At 36.2% G+C, this 23581-nt stretch overlaps 1 protein-coding gene across 5 annotated transcripts in view; it reads left to right on the forward strand.

Annotated features, from left to right (window-relative positions):
• LOC136030108 (protein vav-like) overlaps nt 1-23581 on the forward strand; it is a gene marked incomplete at its 3' end in the record, with an annotated part of 142489 nt that overhangs the window by 33254 nt on the left and 85654 nt on the right. Inside the window, 1 exon segment of one of the 5 annotated variants that reach the window (XM_065708784.1) lies at nt 19875-19995. Coding sequence (XP_065564856.1) covers nt 19875-19995 — 121 coding nt within the window. 5 annotated transcript variants of the gene reach the window in all.

Consider the following 23581-nt stretch of genomic DNA (forward strand, 5'->3'; position numbering starts at 1 on the left):
AAAAATGCTTAAGTTTCTACAGTTAATAATTGACTAAATACAAAATTATCAAATCATCGGCAGTTATAAGTGGCGGCAACCTTGTGTATTATCAGTGGAAATTTAGTATATTTATCACAAAAAGTTGTCCCATCTAATTTCCGTGGAAAGGAATCTGAACCTATTATACATCTTCCTTGGTTACGCCCTTTGCATTGATGTGCTTTTTGTTTCATATGACTTTTAATTATATTGTAAACGTACTCGTATGCATGTCGCATGAAAATAGTACATAGTGTATTTCACTTTAGGCTGTTTATTGTCCGACGTTTTAATGATTGCAAATCGCTTTTTCTTATTTTGTAATTCAGGCAATCATGTTTTTGCTCCTTTGTTTTATCATATTTATCTTTCTGTTGTTTTACCTTATCTTAAGCCCAGTCTTAATTGATTCATGGACTCGCCTTAATAAGAGTATAAAGGTAAGGTGGATCCTCCATTATTTGACAATATGATGAAACACCAGGGGATCGAACTTAATCGACAACCAAATTGAATTGTAATTTGAATTTTAAGACGCTCCTCCAGGTGACTGGATTCCTTTAGTAAATTTTCCGCTATACCTCAATTCCATTTATTTCAAGTATTTGTGTTCAGAGTTCTCTAATTTCAGTTAGCAGAAGATTTATAACAAATATTAAGGGGATTGGGAGACGAATTTTCCCAAAGTCGTAACCTATCTGGATCATTTTTTTTTTACATGGAGAAAAAATTAACCTCTTCCAGAAAAAATTACAGTGTCTTTTTCGAGGAAAACTTATACACATGTACATGTACTTGCACGTGTACATGCATACACACGTGTAAAATTTATACATATCAACATGTATACAATTATTGCTTATTTTGTCAGATATGACAACGGAAAATATGACAATTTTCCGTTGTCAGATATGACAATTTTATCACAATATATGACAATTTTCCGTTGTCAGATATGACAATTTTATGACAATATATGACAATTTTCCGTTGCCAGATATGACAACGGAAAAAGAAGAGGCGTTTATAATAAAAGCGGACTAATAAAGTAAATTCAATAAAAAAATACGTTTTTTTAACTGAAAGTAAGGAGCGACTTTAAAACTTAAAACGAAGAGAAACTACTCCGTATATGAAAGAGGCTATTCCCTCCTCAATGCCCCATTCTTTACGCTAAATTTTGTGACTCTTTCTCTCAACTCTACTTTTTAAAACAGTAAAAAACTTTAGCGTAAAGAGCGGGGCGTTGAGGAGGGAACAATCCCTTTCATATACGGAGTAATTACTGTTCGTTTTAAGTTTTAATGTAGCTCCTTACTTTCAGTTAAAAAACTTGTTTTTTTATTTAATTTCTGAACGTTTTTGAATTAATGTATGTTTTGATTTTGGCTCTCCGCACATGAATAATTAAAATGAAATTTGCATATTAATTTTTTTTTGCCAAATGGCTTTCTCATAGTTTTATCGGAGGATTTTGAGAGAAAAGGAGTGGGGGAGGAGGCCTAGTTGCCCTCCAATTTTTTGGTTACTTAAAAAGGCAACTAGAACTTTTAATTTTGTACGAACGTTTTTATTAGTAAAAAATAAACATAACTTACTAATTAACTTACGTAACGAATTTCTCAGGCTCGTAACTTTTGATGGGTAAGACTAAACTTGATGAAACTTATATATTTAAGATCAGCATTAAAATGCAATTCTTTTGATGTAACTATTGGTATCGAAATTCCGTTTTTTAGTGTTCCGGCTACTATTGAGCCAGGTCGCTCCTTACTACAGTTCGTTACCACGAACTGTTTGATGAAGGCAGGGTCTTCTCTAATCATCTGATCGTCTAATCATGAATTAACATATGGTAAAATCTGCTTTCCGTAATTTGTGTACAAGCTTCCTATCGTAGAATCTTTCAAACCTTTATCACAATGGGTTTTTTTTCTTTTTTTTTTTTGAGACCAAGGCACTTCGTATCGAAGGAGTTGTCATGGAAACTTCAAAAAAAGGCTTATTTGATTGGAAACTGAAAGGGCTCTTTTAATAATCAAAAGTGATCGGAGGACAACTAACCTCCCTCCCACGCCCACCATTTCCCCAAACACTTCCAATCAAAATTTTGAGATAGACATTTTTTTCAGCGTAGTTAAAAGGTCTGGAAATTTTGTCTTTGAGGATGACAGTCCTTGCCCTCAGGGCAAGGGTTTTAAGTTAAGCTGTGGGGGTATATAAGTTTTTTTTTGTAGAAAGCGTGGTCGTATAAACTTTGAGGGGCTCATTGGACTGGTAATCAGACGTTTTAGTGTCCCTTTTAAGATTTAAAGTGGCTGGAGGGCGTATACCCCCCACAGAACCTCGTATCTTCCCGAAATATAAAGGATATAAATTTTGAGATGGCCATTTGTTGTCTCAGAAACTTTGAAAAGGCATATTTGATTAGACACTGAAAGGGCTAGTGCCCTTTTAAATATTCAAAAGGGATTGAAAGGTAACAAGCCCCCTCCCCCACGCCCATCAATTACCCTGACACATCTAATCAAAATTTTGATATAGCCATTTCGTTTGGCGTAGTTGAGAGGTCTGGAAATATGTCTTTGAGGATGACAACTCCCCCAGCCCTCAGTGCAAGGGTTGTAAGTTTAAGTCCCGGGGGCGTATATGGTTTTTATGGAAAGGCTGATAATAAAAGGCTGATCGTATAAACTCTGGAAGGGGCTCATTCGATTGGAAACCAGATATTCAGGTGCTCTCTTTTAGTGTCAAAGTGATCGGGGGGGGGGGCAGCCACCCCAAGTCACATTTTCCACATGTGGATCTGGTACAAATGTTGAGATAGTCCAAAGATCACATAATAAGGCCTTTGAGGTTGACAGAATCCCACAAGTTCAAGGTGTAAGGGCTGTAATATACGCCCCAAGGGCGCATAAGGTTTTAATGGAAGGACTTTTATAGTAAGGTTTTTATGCTTAATTTTTGACTTTTATAGTAAAATGATATTACATTCTTCATATCTGTTGTGACTTTTTTAAGAGTACAATTGATGGGGGGAGGGTGACAGCCACTCCCACGTCGCATTTTCCACAAATGCATCCGATAGAAATTTTAAGATAGCCCTTGTTCAAAAATAGTCCAAAGAGTGAAGCCTTTTGATCCCATAATTCGCATACACATCACTCAATCGATATTCTCTCTCTCTCTCTCTCTCTCTCTCTCTCTCTCTCTCTCCTCTCTCTCTCTCTCTCTCTCTCTCTCTCTCTCTCTCTCTCTCTCTCTCTCTCTCTCTCTCTCTCCTCTCTCATAATTCCCATAATTCGCATACACATCACTCTGTCGATATTTTGAAACCAATGTACTAATATTAAACTCTCTCTCTCTCTCCCCCCTCTCCCTCTCTCTTTCTCTCTATCCCTCTCTCTCTCTCTTTCTCTCTCTCTCTCTCTCTCTCCCCCCTCCCCTCTCTCTCTCTTTCTCTCTCTCTCTCTCTCTCCCTCTCTCTCTCTCTCTCTCTCTCTCTCTCTCTCTCTCTCTCTCTCTCTCTCTCTCTCTCTCTCTCTCCATCCCTCTTTTCTCTCTTTTTCTCATTCTCCTGCTATGGTTTCCAACAATAGGGTAGAGGCTGGGTATTTGACACCCCCACAGGAAGGTAAATCCATATAAGACAAATTTCGAAGATATAATTGTCTTATGCTTTGGCCCCTCTTCCAATCCGGGACACTCATGGATCTCCATTTTTGACTTTTATAGTAAAATGAGATTACATTCTTCGTATCTTTAGTAACCTTTTTAAGAGTCAAAGTGATCGAGGGCAGCTATCCCACGTCGTATTTCCACAAATGTCATCCGATAGAAATTTTGAGATAGCCATTTGTTCAAAAATAGTCCGAAGATCATGTAATAAGGCCTTTGGGGTTGACATAATCCCACAGAGTCTGTGGGTAAAGCTTGTAAGTTATGCCCCAGGGGTATATAAGGTTTTTTTGGAAGGGGCGGTTGTGTGAAATTTAGAAGAGGCTCATTTGATTGAAAATGTATAGTTCTAGTTCTCATTTAAGAGTCAAACATGATGGAGGGCAATTAGCCCCTCCCCCTTGACATCGTCTTTTCCCGGAACGCATTCAGTTGAAATTGTGAGATTGCCATTTTGTTACCAATGCTCCAAGAACCAAATAACAATGGCTTTAGGGTGGACACAATCCCCCAGATCCCATGGACAAGGGTTGTAAGATATGCCCCGGGGCATATAAGGTTTTTATGGAACGGGTAGTTGTATAAACTGTGGATCGAATGGAGCTCATTTGATTGGAAGTTGAAAGTTTTAGCGCCCCTTTTAAGAGTCAAAAGTGAATGGAGGGCAATCACATAAATGAAACTCAAAACGAACAGAATTTACAATAATTAGCCGAGTCAAACTCAAAAACATCAAAAATTAACTCGAGTAGGGCTGATAACCCCCAAGCCTTCTTAAGACCAGAACATAATTTGCGATTTACTGCAAACAAAATACGTTTAAAATTTTAAAAATTTCATTTTTTTTACTGTCATAAATAGAAAAAAATATCAAAACTTTAAGGAATAAATATCAGTATCTGTCAGTTAAACTCAAAATCCAAGGTCATTTATTTTCTTCTCTTTTAGTATAGCGCAAATTATGTTCTGGTCTTGAGAAGGCATGAGGGTTATCAGCCCTACTCGTGTTAATTTTTGCTCTTTTTGAGTTTGAATCGGCTATTTGTTGTAATTTCTGTTCGTTTTTAGTTTCGTTTATTTATTTATAGTGGTTTTTGGTAGTTTTACGCTGGGAAGAAAATTCGACTTTATTTCTGCTCATTTTTGGCTTAATGGAGCTCTTTACTTTTCTATGAAAAACTTGTTTTGTGGAAAAAGTTTTTTTTTAATTAATTATGCCAAATAAGACGATTACCTCTTTTGTTTATTTTTGTAGTAATTCGAGTGTCAGAGTCAGAGTTTTCGAAGTCAGGGTTTCTTCATAAAAATTTCTAATCGCTTTCTAGATGGGATCAGGCTGCTTGGAAATACTGGGATTCAGTTCATATTGTGGCATCCCTTTTCTAGTCGTTTGCTTGAATAGTCTAATAACAAATATTATGGCCTTCTTTTTCCGCATAAATTGTACAACATTCTTGAATATATAAAATATATTATCCTTATTATATGACAGGTATGTTAGAACTAACCAACCAAGGATATATCTAGGATATTTTTTCGTAGGAATGGCTTCAATTCAGTTTAAATGCATTTTATTACATTTCTACAAGTCTGGCAAAGAATTTCGGGGGGGGGGGAGGCAAACCGTTTACCCCTCCCTATGGCTTTGTAACGAACCTTCGTTTTTTTTATTATGATTGCTGCATCCCTGGATAGAGCTAAAATAATTGGTGACCCATGAGCAGTCGACCATCCGAACATAGAGAAAAGGGGGAGCAGCAGAGATTGGCCACCAAAGGTACATTTCTCCTTGAAATGCAAATGGAATCCAAGTTTAGAATATTATTCTCATAATTGAGTTACACTTTTTATATAAAACATATTAAATTGCTTTGTCCATAGACCATCATGAATATAACAAATTAAACTCTATTAATCAAACATAGCTGCTCATTTACTGTCACTTGTTTTGTTCGTTTATTTATTTTATTTTTGTTCGTTTATCTTTCCTAGACACTCTTCGTGTCAGATTTCTATTTCATTCTCCATTAATACCTTGTCTAAGGAAGAAATTTAGAAAAATGATTGTGGAAAAATTGGTTGTAGAGTGTCGTTACTGATAGCATACTAAAACTCGATTATCTAAATATTGTGGAATCGGTTATATTTTCTCGGAGAAGTTATAGACACAGAGATCTGGGGGAAAAAGCCATGCAGTGATCTGTCGCTTTGTAGAACACTTTCCCATTAAAGGTAATCCTAGAAAATCTATATTTTAAACTGACTCTAAATCCCGTCTTATTTAATATGGTGACTTGTCTTGCGTGGCGATTATTTGTAATGAGGATCCCAATGAGACAAATAGCGCTAATACCGCTAAAGTTAAGCACTGACCCATTTTCTTATTCATCATGATACCAGATTACGGGTTCATAACGGGTATTGTTTTTTTTCTAATCTTCCTGTCAGTCTTATGGTTGCAGCCAGGGTTGCCACTCCCTAGTGATTTATCACTATTTCTAGTGATTTTTATGGAACTTGGTATTAACCAAGTGACATGTAGCGATCGCAAATTCTGTTGGTCTGTCCCGGTTTTGCTACTTTAGACACTTCCAGGTAAGCTAGGACGATGAAATTTGGCAGGCCTGCCAGGGACCGAAGCAGATTAAATTGGCAATAGTCGTTTTCCCGATTTGACCATCTGGGGGGGGGGGGGGGGCTCGGTTAATTCGAAAAAAATAAAGTATTTTTAACTTAGGAACGGGTGATGGGATCTTAATGAGATTTGATATTCGGAAGGATATCGTGTTTCAGAGCTCTTATTTTAAATCTCGACCAGATCTGATGATCTGGGGGAGATCATTGGAGGAGTTGGAGGGGGGGACCTAAAATCTTGGAGAACGCTTAGAGTGGAGGGATCGGGATGAAACTTGGTGGGAAAAAATAAGTAGAAGTCCTAGATACGGGATTGACATAACGGGAACGGATCTGCTCTCTTTGAGGGAGTTGGGGGGGGGCAATTCTAAAAAATTAGGTATTTTTAACTTACGAAAGAGTGATGGTATCGTAATGAAACTTCATATTTAGAAGGACCTCGAAACTCAGATCTCTTATTTGAAATCCCGGCCGGATCCAGTGTCATTAGGGGGGGGGGGGGACTGGAAATCTTGGAAAATGCTTAAAGTGGAGAGATCAGGATGAAACGTGGTGGAAAGAATAAGCACAAGTCCAAGATAGATGACTGACATAACCGGACCGGATCCACTCTCTTTGGCGGAGTTGGGGCTGGGAGTAATTCGGAAAAATTAGAAAAAATGAGGGGATTTGTAACTTACGAACGGGTGATTAGATCTTAATGAAATTTGATATCTAGAAGGATCTTGTGTTTTAGAACTTTTATTTTAAATCCCGACCAGATCCAGTGACATAGAAGGGAGTTGGAGGGGGAAACTAGAATTCTTGGAAAACGTGAAAATCGAGGTATCTTACGAATGGGTGATTGAATCTTAATGAAACTCGATAGTAGTAGTAGTAGTAGAACAATTTTATTAGAAAAAAACATTTCTTAATCAATAGCACAACATAAGCGAAGCTTGCGAGGCTGTGCTAAATTCAAAGAAAAACAAGAGCTAAGAGCTCATATGGCACTTGTGACGAGGTCGGAAGAGCCGAGAGCTCATATGGTACGAGGTCGGAAGAGCCAAGAGCTCATTTGGACGAGGTCGGAAGAGCCGAGAGCTCATATGGTACGAGGTCGGAAGAGCCAAGAGCCAAGAGCTCATTTGGCACTTGTGAGAAGGTCAGAACCTAAAGTTAAACTTTATAGCACAAGATCCTTCTAAATATCAAATTTCATTAAGATCTGGTCACCCTTTCGTAAGTTACAAATACCTCAATTTTCAAAATTACCTCCCCCCTCCCAATTCCACCAAAGAGAGCAGATCCGGTCCAGTTATGTCAGTCACGTATCTTAGACAGGTTTCTATTCTTCCCATCCAGTTTCATCCTGATCTCACCGCTTTAAGTATTTTCTAAGATTTCCGGTCCCCCCAACTTCCCCCCCCCCCAATTACGTTTGATCCGGTTGAGATTTAAAATAAGATATCAGAGTTACGAGGTCCTTCTAAATATGAAGTTTCATGAAGATCCGATCACTCCTTCGTAAGTTAAAAATACGTTATTTTTCTTATTTTTCAGAATTACCCCCCCCCCCCCCCCCCGCAATTCAGCGGATCCGTTCCAATTATGTAAATTACGTATGCAAGACTTTTGCTTATTTTTCCAACCAAGTTTCATCCCAATCCCTCCAATCTAAGCGTTTCCCATCATTTTAGGTCTCCCCACCCCAAACTTCCCCCAATGTCACCAGATCCGGTCAGGATTTAAAATAAGAGCTTAGAGCCACGATATCCTTCTAAAAATCAAATTTCATGGAGATCCAATCACCCGTTCGTAAGTTAAAAATACCTCATTTTTTCTAATTTTTCAGAATTAACCCCCCCCCCCCAACTACCCAAAAGAGAGCGGATCCGTTCCGTTTATGTCAATCATCTATCTAGGACTTGTGTTTATTTTTCCCACCATGTTTCATCCTGATCCCTCCACTCTAAGTGTTTTCCAAGTTTTAGGTTCCCCCTCCCAACTCCCCGCCCCCATCACAAGATCTGGTCGGGATTTAAAATAAGAGCTCTAAGACACGATATCCTTCTAAACATCAAATTTCATTGAGATCCGATCACCCGTTCGCAAGTTGAAAATACCTCATTTTTCTAATTTTTAAGACTTACTCCCCCCCCCCCCAACTACCCCAAAGAGAACAAATAAGTTCCGATTATGTCAATCATGTATCTAGGACTTGCGCTTATTTTTCCCATCAAGTTTCATCCCGATCCCTCTACTCTAAGTGTTTTCCAAGATTTTAGGTTTCCCCCCTCCAACTCCCCCCAATGTCATCAGACCCAGTCGGGATTTAAAATAAGAGCTCTGAGACACAATATCATTCCAAACATCAAATTTCATTAAGATCCAATCACCCGCTCATAAGTTAAAAATACTTCATTTTTTCTATTTTTCCGAATTAACCGGCCCCTACTCCCCCCCCCCCAGATGGTCAAATCGGGAAAACGACTATTTCTAATTTAATCTGGTCCGGTCCCTGATACGCTTGCCAAATTTCATCGTCCTAGCTTACCTGGAAGTGCCTAAAGTAGCAAAACCGGGACTTTAGGTTTTCCCCCTCCGACTCCCCCCAATGTCATCAGATCCGGTCGGGATTTAAAATAAGAGCTCTAAGACACAATATCATTCCAAATATGAAATTTCATTAAGATCCAAATACCCGCTGATAAGTTAAAAATACTTCATTTTTTCTATTTTTTGCGAATTAACCGGGCCCCCACTCCCCCCCAGATGGTCAAATCGGGGAAAACGACTATTTCTAATTTAATCTGGTGCGGTCCCTGATACGCTTGCCAAATTTCATCGTCCTAGCTTACCTGGAAGTGCCTAAAGTAGCAAAACCGGGACAGACAGACCGACAGACAGACAGACAGACCGACAGAATTGGCGACTGCTATATGTCACTTGGTTAATACCAAGTGCCATAAAAAGAGACAATATGGAGAATAAGAAGTTATGGAGAATGAGACCATATACCGAGATCAACAAAAAGCAAAAAAACATAAACAATACACTCCCTTGCGTGACCCCAAGACAACAGCAAAAAAACAAAAAAAAAATACATAAATATTACAAATGAATAAGCTATGTAAAATTTATATTAATTAATCAGTTTCAAAAGCATACCTACCGAGCAACTCCACACGTAGATAAGACTTAAACTGGTCAAGGCTACCTAATTCCTTGATATCTACACTCAGTTTATTCCAAAGTTTTGAAGCTCTGTAAATAAGTGAAAAAGAAGACCTACTTGAAACTAATCGAGGAACCTCAGTATTACCTCGTATCCGAGTATTGTGGTGGTGAACATCAGACCTCTCACAAAATATTCCTGTAAAACAATCGGGAAGGCTACCTCTGTAATACCTATATATATAAATCAACGTATAAAAATCACGTAATCCAGCTGCAGGCATTATATTTAAATCACTATACATAGACCTCAAAGACTCCTTATTCCCAACACCACCAAAAACTCGGACAGCATTATTCTGGATCACACGGATAGGATGAACTATCGAAGGGAAAGTAACAAGCCAAATCGACGAGCAATACAAAATGTACGGGTGAATCAGTGAAAAATATAACAATCGTAGAACATTTGGGGGGGAAATATGTTTTAATTTGCGCATCATACCTAAGTTACGTGACAATATTTTCGAAACTGACTTCACATGATCTTTAAATGATAGGGTTTCATCAACATTGATTCCGAGGTATTTGGTGAATCTTGCTCGTTTAATAATTCCCCGCTCCGAAATTATTTCCGTAAACCAAGGGTAAAAATTCGGAGATCGAGAGAAAATAACAAAATTTGACTTATCTATATTCAGGTCAAGGTGGTTTATTTTAAGCCATGTACATATCCTGCTCATTGCTGCATTTATCGTTGACATGAGCAGTTCTTCTGTAGGGGCAACACACACCAAGGTTGTATCATCAGCAAATAAGGGCATAGTAAGCTGGGTCTTACTCGTGCCATTGTCAACAAAGTCGTCAATTCTGGGCAGAGCTTTCACAACATGCGGTAGATCATTAATAAAAATTAAAAACAGAGTCGGACCCAGTACGGATCCTTGGGGAACCCCCCAATTAACAACATTTTTACTAGACAAAAATCCTTGTAAATTGACATACTGCTGTCTATTTTGAAGATAACTCCACAGCAAACTCAACGTAGCACCCCTTAATCCATAGAATTCACATTTTTTTAATAATATTCGATGGTCAACAGTGTCAAACGCCTTAATTAAGTCCAAAAAAACACCAGCTACCCTAAGCTTTTTATCAAGAACATCATTAATTATAGTAGTAATAAATGAAATCGCCATTTCAGTTGTTCTGCCCTTCCTGAAACCAAATTGATTGGTATGTAGAAGTTTATGACGCTCCAAATGCTCATAAATTCTAATATTAATGCATTTTTCTAAAACCCGTGAAACAACAGGTAATAATGAAATTGGTCTATAATTCCCCAGATCATTCTTATTACCACCCTTAAACACAGGAGTTATTCTTGTAATTTTAAGACAATTGGGGAACTTCCCTTGCTTAAAGCAAGCATTAATAAGGAACGTTAATATATGTGAAATGCTTGGAAACACGGCTTTTAAAACAAGAAGGTTAATGGAATCACTCCCAGCCGAAGAACTTTTCATCTCAAAGATAATTTTACGAACTTCATCATGAGTGACAGGTCTCAGATACATTGATACATCGACAGAAGTACCCATAAAAGTCTCAAGCGGAGGATCATTATCAGAAGCTACTGTAGCACGAGAAAATCGAGCCCCAACAGTTGCAAAATGTTCCGAAAGGGCATTACAGATTACAGCAGGCTCATTCGATTTTAACCCATCACTTGTAGTAACTTCGTCAGGCAGAACCGGATCTGTTGAAGATATAACACTTTTAATAATTTTCCAAGTTTTAGCTGGGTTACCACTAGCATCTTTAAATTTACACTCAAAATATTTTTTCTTCGCGTTTCTCAAAAGTTTATTAAGAGCATTTCTATAATTTTTATAAATTCTTGTGCAAACTGGATCATTTTCATTCCTTATTGAATCCCTATATAACTGGTCTTTCTTATTTATGCACCGCAGAAGACTAGGTGACACCCACGGCTTTTTGGGCATCTTTTTCCTTGACCTTGTCCGATTCATTACACAAGTTTTACTCAAAATAGAGATCAATGTATCATAAAATCTTTGAAAACTTATATTTATATCATCTAGATTTTCAACTTTATTATTCCAATCAACATTAGAAATCTCTTGTTTAAACTTTTCTAAGTTACCCTGGTTGAGCACAGGTAACATACTCATGTTCAGTCTAGAACCTTGCAGCCTCGGAAAACAAACTTTAAAACTTGCCGAAATCCCAAAATGATCAGAAACATCAGTAACAATAACCCCTGGATCTGAAAATTTAGAATTAGAAAGAATATTATCAAGTAGCTTTGCCGTTAAAGTGGTAACACGCGTACAAATATTGATAGTGGGAAATAAACTATATGACATGCAAAGCTGTAGGAAATCTATAGGAGTATTCGAATTCATATCATTAAGGTCAATATTAAAGTCCCCAAGCATGAAGAATGGGTGCGAACCAGTAGGTAGTTTATCCAACTGTTCCTCCAAAATATCAAAAAAGGCCGGTATAGACCCAGATGGTGGTCTATATAGTACAACAACATAAACATCTTTTGGCTTAAGCCTGAGCTGAAGGATAAGTGGCTCAAATAACATCTCGTGAAACAGCACTAGATCACTTCTTACCAAAACCTCGATATCGCTCCGTATATAAGCTCCAATACCTCCATGTTGACGAAATTGACGATTCCTATGATAAAATGTATACCCTGGAATATCCAAGAGAGCAGAGTTATGCTCATTTAGCCATGTTTCTGTGAGACCAATAACCTGAAAAATGGAAAGTTCACATATCTCGCTTATAAAATTAAAAGATGAGTTCAAACCCTGGCAGTTAAGATGGAAAACTCTGAGATCTTCAGAATCACCACCACCATTCACGGACCTCAAACCATCCTTAAATAAGTACTTTGAATTACAAGAAACATATTGACCAGCAATCCCAATATCATAATTCCGGTGGAGCTGCTCCGTAAACATACTACCAAAATCCACAAATGAAGCTTCCAAAATTTTAAGACGGCTGTTGCCCGGGGTGCCACAATCATCATCAACCATATTTATACAGTTTTACAACAAAGTAATTTGGCCTCATCTCCACAACAAAACAAAAAAGAAAAGAAAAAGAACTAAACAAGAACAAAATAGAATATAATAAACAACAAAAGAATGACACTTTCCATCTTAGAAAAAAACAAACACAAAAAGAAACAGGCCATATTTCGTTAACCCGTAACGAATCCATGTACAAGTTACCAAATACAACGGCTACTAATTCCTACAATCACACAACCATAATTATTGCGACAAAATAGTAAGTTTTTTTTTTTATTAAATTTTGTTATTATTTTTTTTTAATTATTCTTTTCAATAACAAATAACCACTCACTAATTCTAACAACTGCAAAAAAGAAAAATTAAAAAAAAAATTAAGAATCCAACAAACTCTTAGCATTGTACCAAGGCACTTTAATAACACGGTTGTTCTTTTTAACAGAGATGCTGGGTGGTAGGGTAGGAGGTACCCAGCATTCCACACCTTTATCCGCCAAACGCTTACGTAACCCAAGTAATTCTTTCCGCAAAACCCGCACACGCGGTGAGACATCATCACTAATAAAAACAGACTTATAAACACCGAACTCTTTCCCTTTTAATTTTTTCGCATTACTTAGAATCAAAAAACGTGCCTGGACACTGTCCACCCTAATTTTAACAAAATTCTTGGAACAGTGAACCACAGTGAATGGTGGCAACTTGTCAGGTGGGGGTGACAAACCAGCTACAATCACCTCAGAAACCCGAGATGCAGCCTCATTCAAGGGTACATCATTAAGGCCCCAAAACAACAAATTATGCAACTTGTCCCGATTTTCATCAACAAGAGACTGGGACACAACCACATTCATTTCCTCATTGCATTTCTTAATCAGCTGTGACTGGGCTTTTACAATACTTTGTAGAGTTAGAAATTCCGACTTCACTGTTGCAATTTCATTGTCCGTTGCATTACTTTTATTTTCAAGCACCATAACACGACTTTTAACTGTACCCAACTCGTTCTGAATTTCAAATACACTCTGCTTTAGGGTTTCCATGTTCACATTTATAGATTGGACCATTTCCAAAATTTTAATGATATTCTCTGTATTCGTTTTCTGGCAGTCCGCATTAACACTCGTATCCGAATTACTAGTACTTACTGGCTTTCTTTCCCATCCTGACTTTATCAAAATAATATGTCACCTACCTTTACAAAAACTTATTTTTTACCCACGCTAGTTTACAGCGTGCAATTTGCATAAACCGTTAAAAGGCACGGCTAACACCACATCAGGATTCCTCAGGAACTAGCTCGAACGTAGAACTCACTCCTTTATATCCAAGATTATATTGTAACAATTAATTTAAGCAATTATCACGCTATTATTCACATAAGTCTACAACATGGCATAGCAACCGTTGTATCCGGGCAAAAGCAGTCAGACAAGTTTATCCATTGACTGCTGAATGCGAACAGAAGAATCTTATGTCACAGATGCTCCTTTTTCAATTCAAATTGGATCCGGGACATAAGAGAGCTGGAGGGGGGAAACAGAAATCTTGGAAACCGGAAATCTTGGAAAACGCTTAGAGTGGAGAGATCGGGATGAAACTTGGTGGATAGAATAAGCACAAGTTATAGATACGAGATTGACATAACTGGTACGGATCCGTTCTCTTTGGGGGAGCTGGGGGTTGTTAATTTGGAAAAATTAGAAAAACTGAGGTATTTTTTAACTTAAAACGGGTGACTGGATCTTAATGAACTTTGATATTTAGAAGGAACTCATGTCTCAGATTTCTTATTTCAATTCACGACCAGATCTTTTGACATTGGGAGGAGTTGGAGGGGGAAAATGGAAATCTTGGAAAACGCTTATAAAGGTCATAGATTCTTGATTGACGTTACCGGACTGGATCCGCTCTCTTTGGTGGAGTTAGGTGGTGGGGTTCAGTGCTTTTGCGAGTTTGGTGCTTCTGGACGTGCTAGGACGATGAAAATTGTAGGCATGTCAGGGAGCTACACAAATTGACTTGATAGAGTCGTTTCCTCCGATTTGACCATCTGGGGGGCTGAAGGGAGAGGAAAAATTAGAAAAATTGAGGTATTTTGAACTTAGAGCGGGTGATCTGATCTTAATGAATTTTAATATTTAGAAGGACCTCATGACTCAGAGCTCTTATTTTAAATCTCGACCTGCATTAAGCCTCTGATTTTCCTTTTAAAGTAATCTATTGATTCTTAGAATTTTGCTAGAGCTCAACCCATATGAGCTCTTGGCTCTTCCAACCTCATCACAAGTGCCATATGAGCTCTGAGCTCTTGTTTTTTTTATGTTGCCTAAGCAAAAAATCACTAATTTACCGCGTAAATCGCTAGAGTATTGAAGAAAATCACTAAAACCTAGTGATTTTTCCTCACCGGGTGGGAACCCTGGTTGCAGCAGTTGATGCGTCACATGGTTATAGTAGTTGCTGCAACCTAGTAAAGAGCGAACGAACATCGCCCTAGTATAATCGGAAATTAAAAAAAATTGATAAATGAATTAAAAAAGGGACAGCATATATGAATCAAAATTAAGAAGATTTTCATTCTCGAGAATTTATAAATGGTCCTGTAATGGGCATTATCAATGAATGAAAATGGTCTGTGACACTGTCTGTATTGAGCAATAAATAAGGTATTGACGAACAATAATAATAATAAACAGTTTTTTTGTAAATATGTCCGTAATTGATTGAAGAATGAACAGCCGACTTGTTTTGCTTTTATGTGAGAGATGGTTATTGAACAGAGGCAAATCTGTTCCTAACCAAGGTCCTAGTAACCTAGGAAGCAAAGTCATATTTGATTTTGAACATTCCCTATGCCAAAAAGTTTGGCAGCCTTACCTTGTTTTTTTTTATCCAGAAGTTTATATGTATTTGCCCCTAACAAATTTTGAACAATTTCTTTAGAATTAATCACCATAATCTTCATTTAAAAATGCCGTAACAGATGCAATAGATCATTCAAAGTTAAAGAAATGTACAGCATTCTGTATTTTAAGTATCAATTGTCTTTAAGATTCTAATGCCAGAAGAAATCGTACGAGACGTGACTTGGATTAGCCTCACTTTCAATTAGGGATTTTACAAGGTTTTTTTTTTTTTATGAAAAAGTCAATGTAGACGCCAAAAGGGGAAACTACGAGAAAGATATAAAAATATAAAGATCAAATAATAAAAATAGAGATCTTTTGGGGGGGGGCTGTAGGTAGGTGAGTGTAGAGAGAGAGAGAAGAGCCCCAACAGTGTAAATGCCGTAGTTTTCAATTACGGCATTTTCAGATTTTTATATAAGCAATTGAAAGTCTGGTAAACAGATTTCAAAGAACGGAACTAAAATTTTTCTTTGGAGTCTTTGGGGGGGGGGGGCTGTTCTAGCACTGTTCCTGAAAACTTTGACAAAAGGTCTCTGATCAAGCTTCTGAGACATTTTCTACGGAGCTTTCAGTAGACTTGCTTAAAATTATGTCTTCGTACGTCTTATGTCTTTAAGAACCACTCGCATGTCTGTAAAATCCGTTCACACTGAGGCTTTACTAATAACGAGACAGATAACAAGAAACGTTGATTTGAGCCGAATTTTTGTAGAATATTTTAGCCAGTCAGAAAATTGTCTGAAAAAACTAATTGGTTCGAATTAGCGCTAGCTCAATCTTAAGATTAGTGGTAAATTTATAGCAAAACATATAACTGACTTTCGTATAAAGTGAATATACCACTCGATGCCTTTTTTATGCTCTTTACGAATATAGTAATCGCTTCTACCTTAAATTCAGATTTAAGCACTTTTTAACCTAACCTAATTTAAACTAAACTTATTATAAATAATGGTAGCACTGAGAAAGTGTAATATTATTTTGTCAAAAACGGCGCGGAGAAAACGTAGTATTATTTTGTTGGAAACGACGGATAACTCGTACTTTAATTGAAAATTCATCATTTTTAAGAGCTTAGAAAGTGCTTAAATTTGAATTTGTGGTAGAAGCGATTATTTATTCGTAAAGAACATAAAAAAAGGCATCAATTAGTATGTCCGCTTTATTGGTAAGTCAGTTATATGAACTGTCAAAATGTGTTGAAAATTCGTCATTTTTAAGAGCTAAAAAGTGTTTAAATATGAATTTAAAGTAGAAGCGATTATTATATTCGTAAAGAGTATAAAAAAGGCATCGATTGGTGTATTCACTTTATATGAAAGCCAGTTATATGGTTTGCTATAAATTTACCAGATGAGTAAAACTCATTGTGAATGGGACTTAAGGTGACCAAGTAGAAACGCTTTATCCCATCATAAAAAAATATTTGCCAAAGTTTAAATTTCATAATGTCATTATTGCATTGGTGTGAACCTTTTGCTTTACTATCAAGGGGATGGCCAAGTAAAGAGTAGTTGAAATGATTTGGTTGACTAGTTTTGAGCCCACTGTTGGCCAAATCTTTCGCCAAAGTTTAAATTTCATAATGTCATTACTGCATTGCTGTGAACCTTTTGCTTTACTATCAAGGGGATGGCCAAGTAAAGAGTAGTTGAAATGATTTGGTTGACTAGTTTTGAGCCCACTGTTGGCCAAATCTTTCGCCAAAGTTTAAATTTCATAATGTCATTACTGCATTGCTGTGAACCTTTTGCTTTACTATCGAGGGGATGGCCAAGTAAAGAGTAGTTGAAATGTTTTGGTTGAATAGTTTTGAGCCCACTGTTGGCCAAATCTTTGGCCAACGTTTAAATTTCATAATGTCAATACTGTATTGCTGTGAACCTTTTCCTTTACTATCTTACTATAAGGGGTTACTATCTTTACTATCTTGCTATACTATCTTACTTTACTATCTTACTATATGCTTTACTATCTTACTATATACTATTTACTGTAAGGGGATGGCCAAGTAAAGAGTAGTTGAAATGATTTGGTTGAATAGTTCTGAGTCCACTGTTTCAACTTCTACTAATTTTCAACTAATTTCTACCGAATTCCCCATCCATCTTCAGACAAAAAAAGGTACCAAAATTTTTTGGTAGAAAACCGGTAGATGACTTTCAGGCTGAGAGCTATCTACCGATTTTCTACCAAAAATCACTAAGGTCTTACATATTGTTTAAGAAGAAACTTTGAAGCACTGATCTAGTTTTAATGTTCTTCTGGAAAGAGCTTAAGCAGCTATGGTTTTTCTTCCATTTCAGGTGTATTTATCAAAAGACTTGAAACGAAAATAATTGTTAGTATTATTAGGAAAATGACCAGAAACTATTAAAATGCCATATAGATTAGAATATAAAATGGTGCTTAGGATTAGATCTATTGATTGACCATTAAGGTTAATGATTATGAAATCATTGAAGTCACGTCTGGAGCGAAAAGATACAAGTCTATAGCGCAAGATTGCTCTGTTTCTTTTTGAAACAATCCCACCTACCATTTTTCCAAAAAAAAACAAAACAAGAGTTATGACCTCATCATGTCCGAATTTTTCAGGGCTCCTAAAAAAAGAAATGACCCAAAGATCATTTAGTTAAAAAAAAAAATCATTAATATATTCACTACCGACCACCTAAATAAGAACCGTTGCGTAATAATTTTTGGATTACGCAGAATATAGATAGCGATGTGTGCCTGTGCGCTCCTGTTATTAGGCTGTAAACGCCATCTATGTGATTATGCCTTTTCAAAGGTTGGTTGGATGGGGATGGTAGCAATGTATTTAATACTTTGGTAAAGGCAGTAATAAGAGCCACAACTGGAATTGATTCTATATAATAAACTAGTGCGGTACATTAAGTATGTTTAGCACTCAATTCAAAATAGAGCTGACATTTTCCCTTTTTTCATTCATTTTGCAGCACTGATGAACTGGTAGAGGCTTATTTTCGTGCTAATTTTGCACCGAAAAGAAGAAAAAGAGAAACTGCTGTCCTTTACATCCGTGTATAGAAATGAGGTCTGATACCATTGGTATATTAGGGTTCTTTCCGATGCTTTTGGAAATGATGACTATAATGACGATGATCATTATCAATATCATACCAAACTTATTTTCGATTCCACTATCCCCATCTTTACCGACTCCTCCCTATACCTGGATTTACCGACTCCCCCCCCCCAAAAAAAAAAAATTCTGAGAAATCTCCTCGAAAGTAAATATTTGTCAATACATGAGCCTTAACACAGAATAAGAATCGTTAGTTTTCGTTGGTTTCTATCATTGTCGTTTCATTATCATTATTATTTAAACCATGCCAAAGATAGTTTTCATATCAATATCCCCAAATTTTCTGGGTTTCATGGCTTTCCCTCAAAGAAAGTCTTGGTCTCTGAAACTTCCTCAAAATACGAATGATCCACATTAACATTAACACAAAATACAAATCGTTTACTTTGTTTATGATAATTTTTACGTTACTCATTTCAGCATCAAAATCATCCTGAAGGTATTCTCAACTCCACTATCCCCGAATTTATAGAGGTTTTCCCGACTTTCTCCAAAAGAAAATTTCTTACTCCTGGAATCTTCCCGGAAATTTATCTTCGTTAATGCATGAACGTTGACTAAAAAAATGGTTATTTTCATAAATATTAATTTCCATCATCATCGTCATAATTTCATCATCTTCTTCATCATCAAAATCATGCCGAAAGTAGTTTCGACCTAACTATCCCCAAATTATTTGGGTTTTCCGACTTTCCACAAAAAAATTTTGTTCTTTGAAAAAAAAGAGATTGTTGTCTTATAGTTTCGTGTTAAGAGATGAGCTATAATACCAATGGTAGGTTTTTGTGAGCTATAATACCAGGTTTTAGGTTTTGTATTTAAAAAGCTTAAATGTGAACTCTCTTTATTAACTACTAAATTACAAAAACTATAAATACACACAACCGCCCTGGGGAAGGCTCAAAGAGCCTGATGAGCCTGACTTCTCGCGTTCCTTTCTTAAATGTTGTAATGACGTCATGAAATGACGTCAGTGACGCAACATTTTTTACAAGTAAGCTCTCTTTTTCTCTTTCGCTAAGTTACTGGGAGATTTTTTAGCTCACGATGCAAATGACCTAAATCACGTCACGGAATGTAGTCAATGACGCAATATATTCTATAAGTAAGCTCTTTACTTCTCTTTCGTTAGAAACCTGGGAGATTTTCTAGCTACAGTCTGAACCAGTCATTGTTCCGCTCCTATTTGACGTCCCTTGCTGTTTGTTTATTTTCATTAAAGAATGGTAAATTAGCATTGCTATATTTGTGAATGTTGCCTGATATGCATGTATTCGCTTGCAGCGATGACCATTACTCAGTTATTGATCAACCAACTATTGACGAAAGTGAAGAAAAGGATTATTATCATCTTTTAAACCTCCAAGCAGATGAATCGGTTTATCATGACCTATGCACATTCAAGGTTTGTTTGGCTTTTTTTTTCAAATGTTTATTTCAGTTAATTAACTTTGCGAAGAGTATTGAATTTATATAATGACGAACATATATTATGTATGTTCGTCATATAATAACGTAATATATTACTACCTATATCAACCAATATATTAATCAGCTGAACCTATGTAAGGTGAGGACGGTGACACTTTAAAAATTTATTTTATGATTTTAGTTGAATTTTTTTATCAACGAGTTTTTTTATTAAGTTAGTTTTCTTTTCGTGTGTTTTATATTATCTTTCGGTAATGACGGCTGTCGCTTATATAGCTGAAATATTCGCTTAGGTTATATTCCGCGTGTTATCCACAGTCTTCACAAAGTCTTCTTTTCTTTTATTTTGTAAAATTGATATAGAAAGTTCTCTTTTGTTCCCATTCTCAGCTTGAAATAAAGTGAAGTTTAGAGTTTTAAAGTCATTCGTTTTTCATATAATCTTATTATTGTAATCCTTTCATTTAATCTTATTATTGTAGCTATCATGGTTGTTCGTTCTGTTTGTATATTGTCATCACGTACTTTGGTTTTATAAGTAATTACAAAAGATACAATTATGCAAAAAATATAATCACAAAGATACAGATTACAAAAGATAAGCTAAGCCCTCAACGTGCTGAGGTGTCTTATTGGCTACCATAAACGCAATACCTTTTGGTTGATTTTAATGCAACATTTATTTTTAAAGTATAACGGGCCAATTGCATAATTGTGGGGGGTTGACATGCCTAATATCTTTAAATACATAGTTGCTGGACCGTTCTACAAAGCTGAGCGATACGACCGTCTCAAAATTTTGATAGGAAGCGTTTGGAAAATTAAGGGGTGTGAGAAAAGGGTTGCTCGCTCTCCAGTCTCTTTTTACTCTTAAAAAGGGCACCAGAACTTAATTTGAATCGAATTAGCTCCTTTATAAGTTTCAGTGATGTTTCTAGCTACTATAAAGTGGTGCTGCCTATGATATTGCCTATATGCTACTTTGAAAACCTGCATGCATACAGTTTTTTCGTTTAATTGAAACTCTCAAACGTTCCCTATGAATTTCATCTTAATACCCTTAGCGTAATTAGTTAGAGTAACTGTAGTGGTAGCATTAAAAGTATACATATAGTGCCTTCTGGTCAGTTCAAAGTCCCCATAACTTACCCTTAAAGGTCTAAATTAACCATATAAGCTGCTCTTCAGATATTGCCTTGCTACCTTTTTGAAAGTCCACATGCTCATAGTTTGTTTTAGTTTAGTTCAAGTTCCGCCTAAACATTTTTTAAAAGCTACACCTTAATACCCTTAGCTTGGGCAGTAGCAATAGTTATAGCAGTGTTAGTAGCAGTATGTGCTTACCAAATTTGTTTTTTTTTTAAATCCTCTTCAACAAACACTGAAAGTTCCAGCTTAATATATACTATCAACCGTTCCTGAAGCATTTCTGATGCGTCTGCTTGACAACCTGTGTGGGCATGGTGTGTTTCGAATTAGTTTTATATAGTTGCTATGTATCCCAAATTTTTCAACATAATATCATCAGTTTTAATAGAAGTTTCAACTGTAAGGCATCTCAACCCCCCCCCCCCCACAATTATGCAATTGGCCCATTATGATTTAAAAATAAATGTTGCATTAAAATCAACCAAAAGGTATTGTGTTTATGGTAGCCAATAAGACACCTCAGCAATATATAGAGCACGAGTGGGGGGATTAAGTTGAAACTTTTGGGGATACTACTATTATTACTTCTGCTATTACAGTTTTAATAAATAAAAAGAGTATAAGTGTATCCAAGTTGTCAAAGAGCATAGGTATAATCTTTTGGGAATTATATTAAGTTTTATTTTCAGGTCAACTTCATAAGCTATAAAATTAAATTATAAAACACTGTTTGCTTTAGGATTATAAATTGTTATAAAAGTTTCTCCAACATACGAATAGCAATCCATGTCATGGATTCTTATAGGAAAAATTGAAAAGATATAAAATCATATTTTTTCCATGAAAAAGACTATGCCAATAAAAAATGAGCAGAAATTAATTTAAAAAAAAACTTTCCGCAATACAAGTTTTTCAAAGAAAAGTAAAGAGCTCTGTTAAGCCAACAATGATTAGAAATAAAGTCAAATAATCTTCTAAACATAAAACAGCCACAAATCACTATCAAGAAATAAATAAAACTCAAAACGAGCAGAAATTACAATAAATAGGCGAATCAAACTCAAAACGAGCAAAAATTAATATGAATAGGGCTAATAACCCCACATGCCTTGTCAAGACCATAACATAATTTGTGCTTTACTGAAAATTAAATAAAAAAAAAACTGATTTTTTTAGCTGAAAGTAAGGAGCGACATTTAAAACTTAAAACGAACAGAAATTACTCCGTATATGAAATGGGTTGTCCCCTCCGCAATCCCTCGCTCTTTACGCTAAAGCTTTTAATTGTTTTAAAAAGTAGAATTGTGGCAAAGAGTAATTTCTGTCCGTTTTAAGTTTTAATGTCGCTCCTTACTTTCAGCTAAAAAAATCAGTTTTTTTTTATTTAATTTCTGAACGTTTTTGAATTAATGCATGTTTGGTTTTGGCTCTCCGCACATAAATTATTAAAATGAAATTTGTATATTAATTCTTTTTTTGGCTAAATGGCTTTATCTTAGTTTTGATCAGACGATTTTGAGAAATAAGGGGTGGAGAAGGAGGCCTAGTTGCCCTCCAATTTTTCTGTTACTTAAAAAGGCTACTAGAACTTTTAATTTTTAACGAACGTTTTATTAGTAAAAAATATACGTAACTTAAGAATTAACTTACGTAACGAACTTTCATAACCTTATATTTTTATTATGTATACGAGGGGGTTTGTACCCTCGTTAATACGTCGCTCTTGACGCTAAATCTTAACTTTTCTCCCAATTCTTTAAGAATGACCCCTGAATCAGAAAGGCCGTAGAATAAATAGTTGAAATTACTAAAAATACTTTAGCATAAAGAGCAAGGTATTTATCTCCTCCTAAATACCTCGCTCTTTATGCTAAAGTATTTTTAGAACCCCTCATATGCGTAATAGTCTCTGTTCGTTTTAAGTTTCAATGCTACTTCTTCCTTTCATTTGAAAAAAAGTTTTCATGTTTATTTTTCATTGTTTTCTTATAGTAATGCTAGAGAATCCTGCGCCCTTTTCATTGAATTTTTCATCCCCCATGACAGATTCCTCCAAGGAAAGATCCTCCAACATAGCCCCCTCTCCTCAGCCCCACCCCCAAACAAAATAAAATCCCCCTGAAAACGTCTGTACACTTCCCAATAACCATTACTATATGTAAACACTGGTCAAAGTGTGTAACTTGCAGCCCCTCCCCGAGGGATTGTGGGGGAGTAAGTCATCCCCAAAGACATAGTTATTATGGTTTTCGACTATGCTGAACAAAATGGCTATCTCAAAATTTTGATCCGTTGACTTTGGGAAAAAAATGAGCGTGGGAGGGGGCCTAGATGCCCTCCAATTTTTTTGGTAACTTAAAAAAGGCACTAGAAATTTTCATTTCCGTTACAATGAGCCCTCTTGCGACATT

The sequence above is a fragment of the Artemia franciscana genome, chromosome 8 (assembly GCF_032884065.1).
Source record: "Artemia franciscana chromosome 8, ASM3288406v1, whole genome shotgun sequence".
Lineage (NCBI taxonomy): Eukaryota > Metazoa > Arthropoda > Branchiopoda > Anostraca > Artemiidae > Artemia > Artemia franciscana.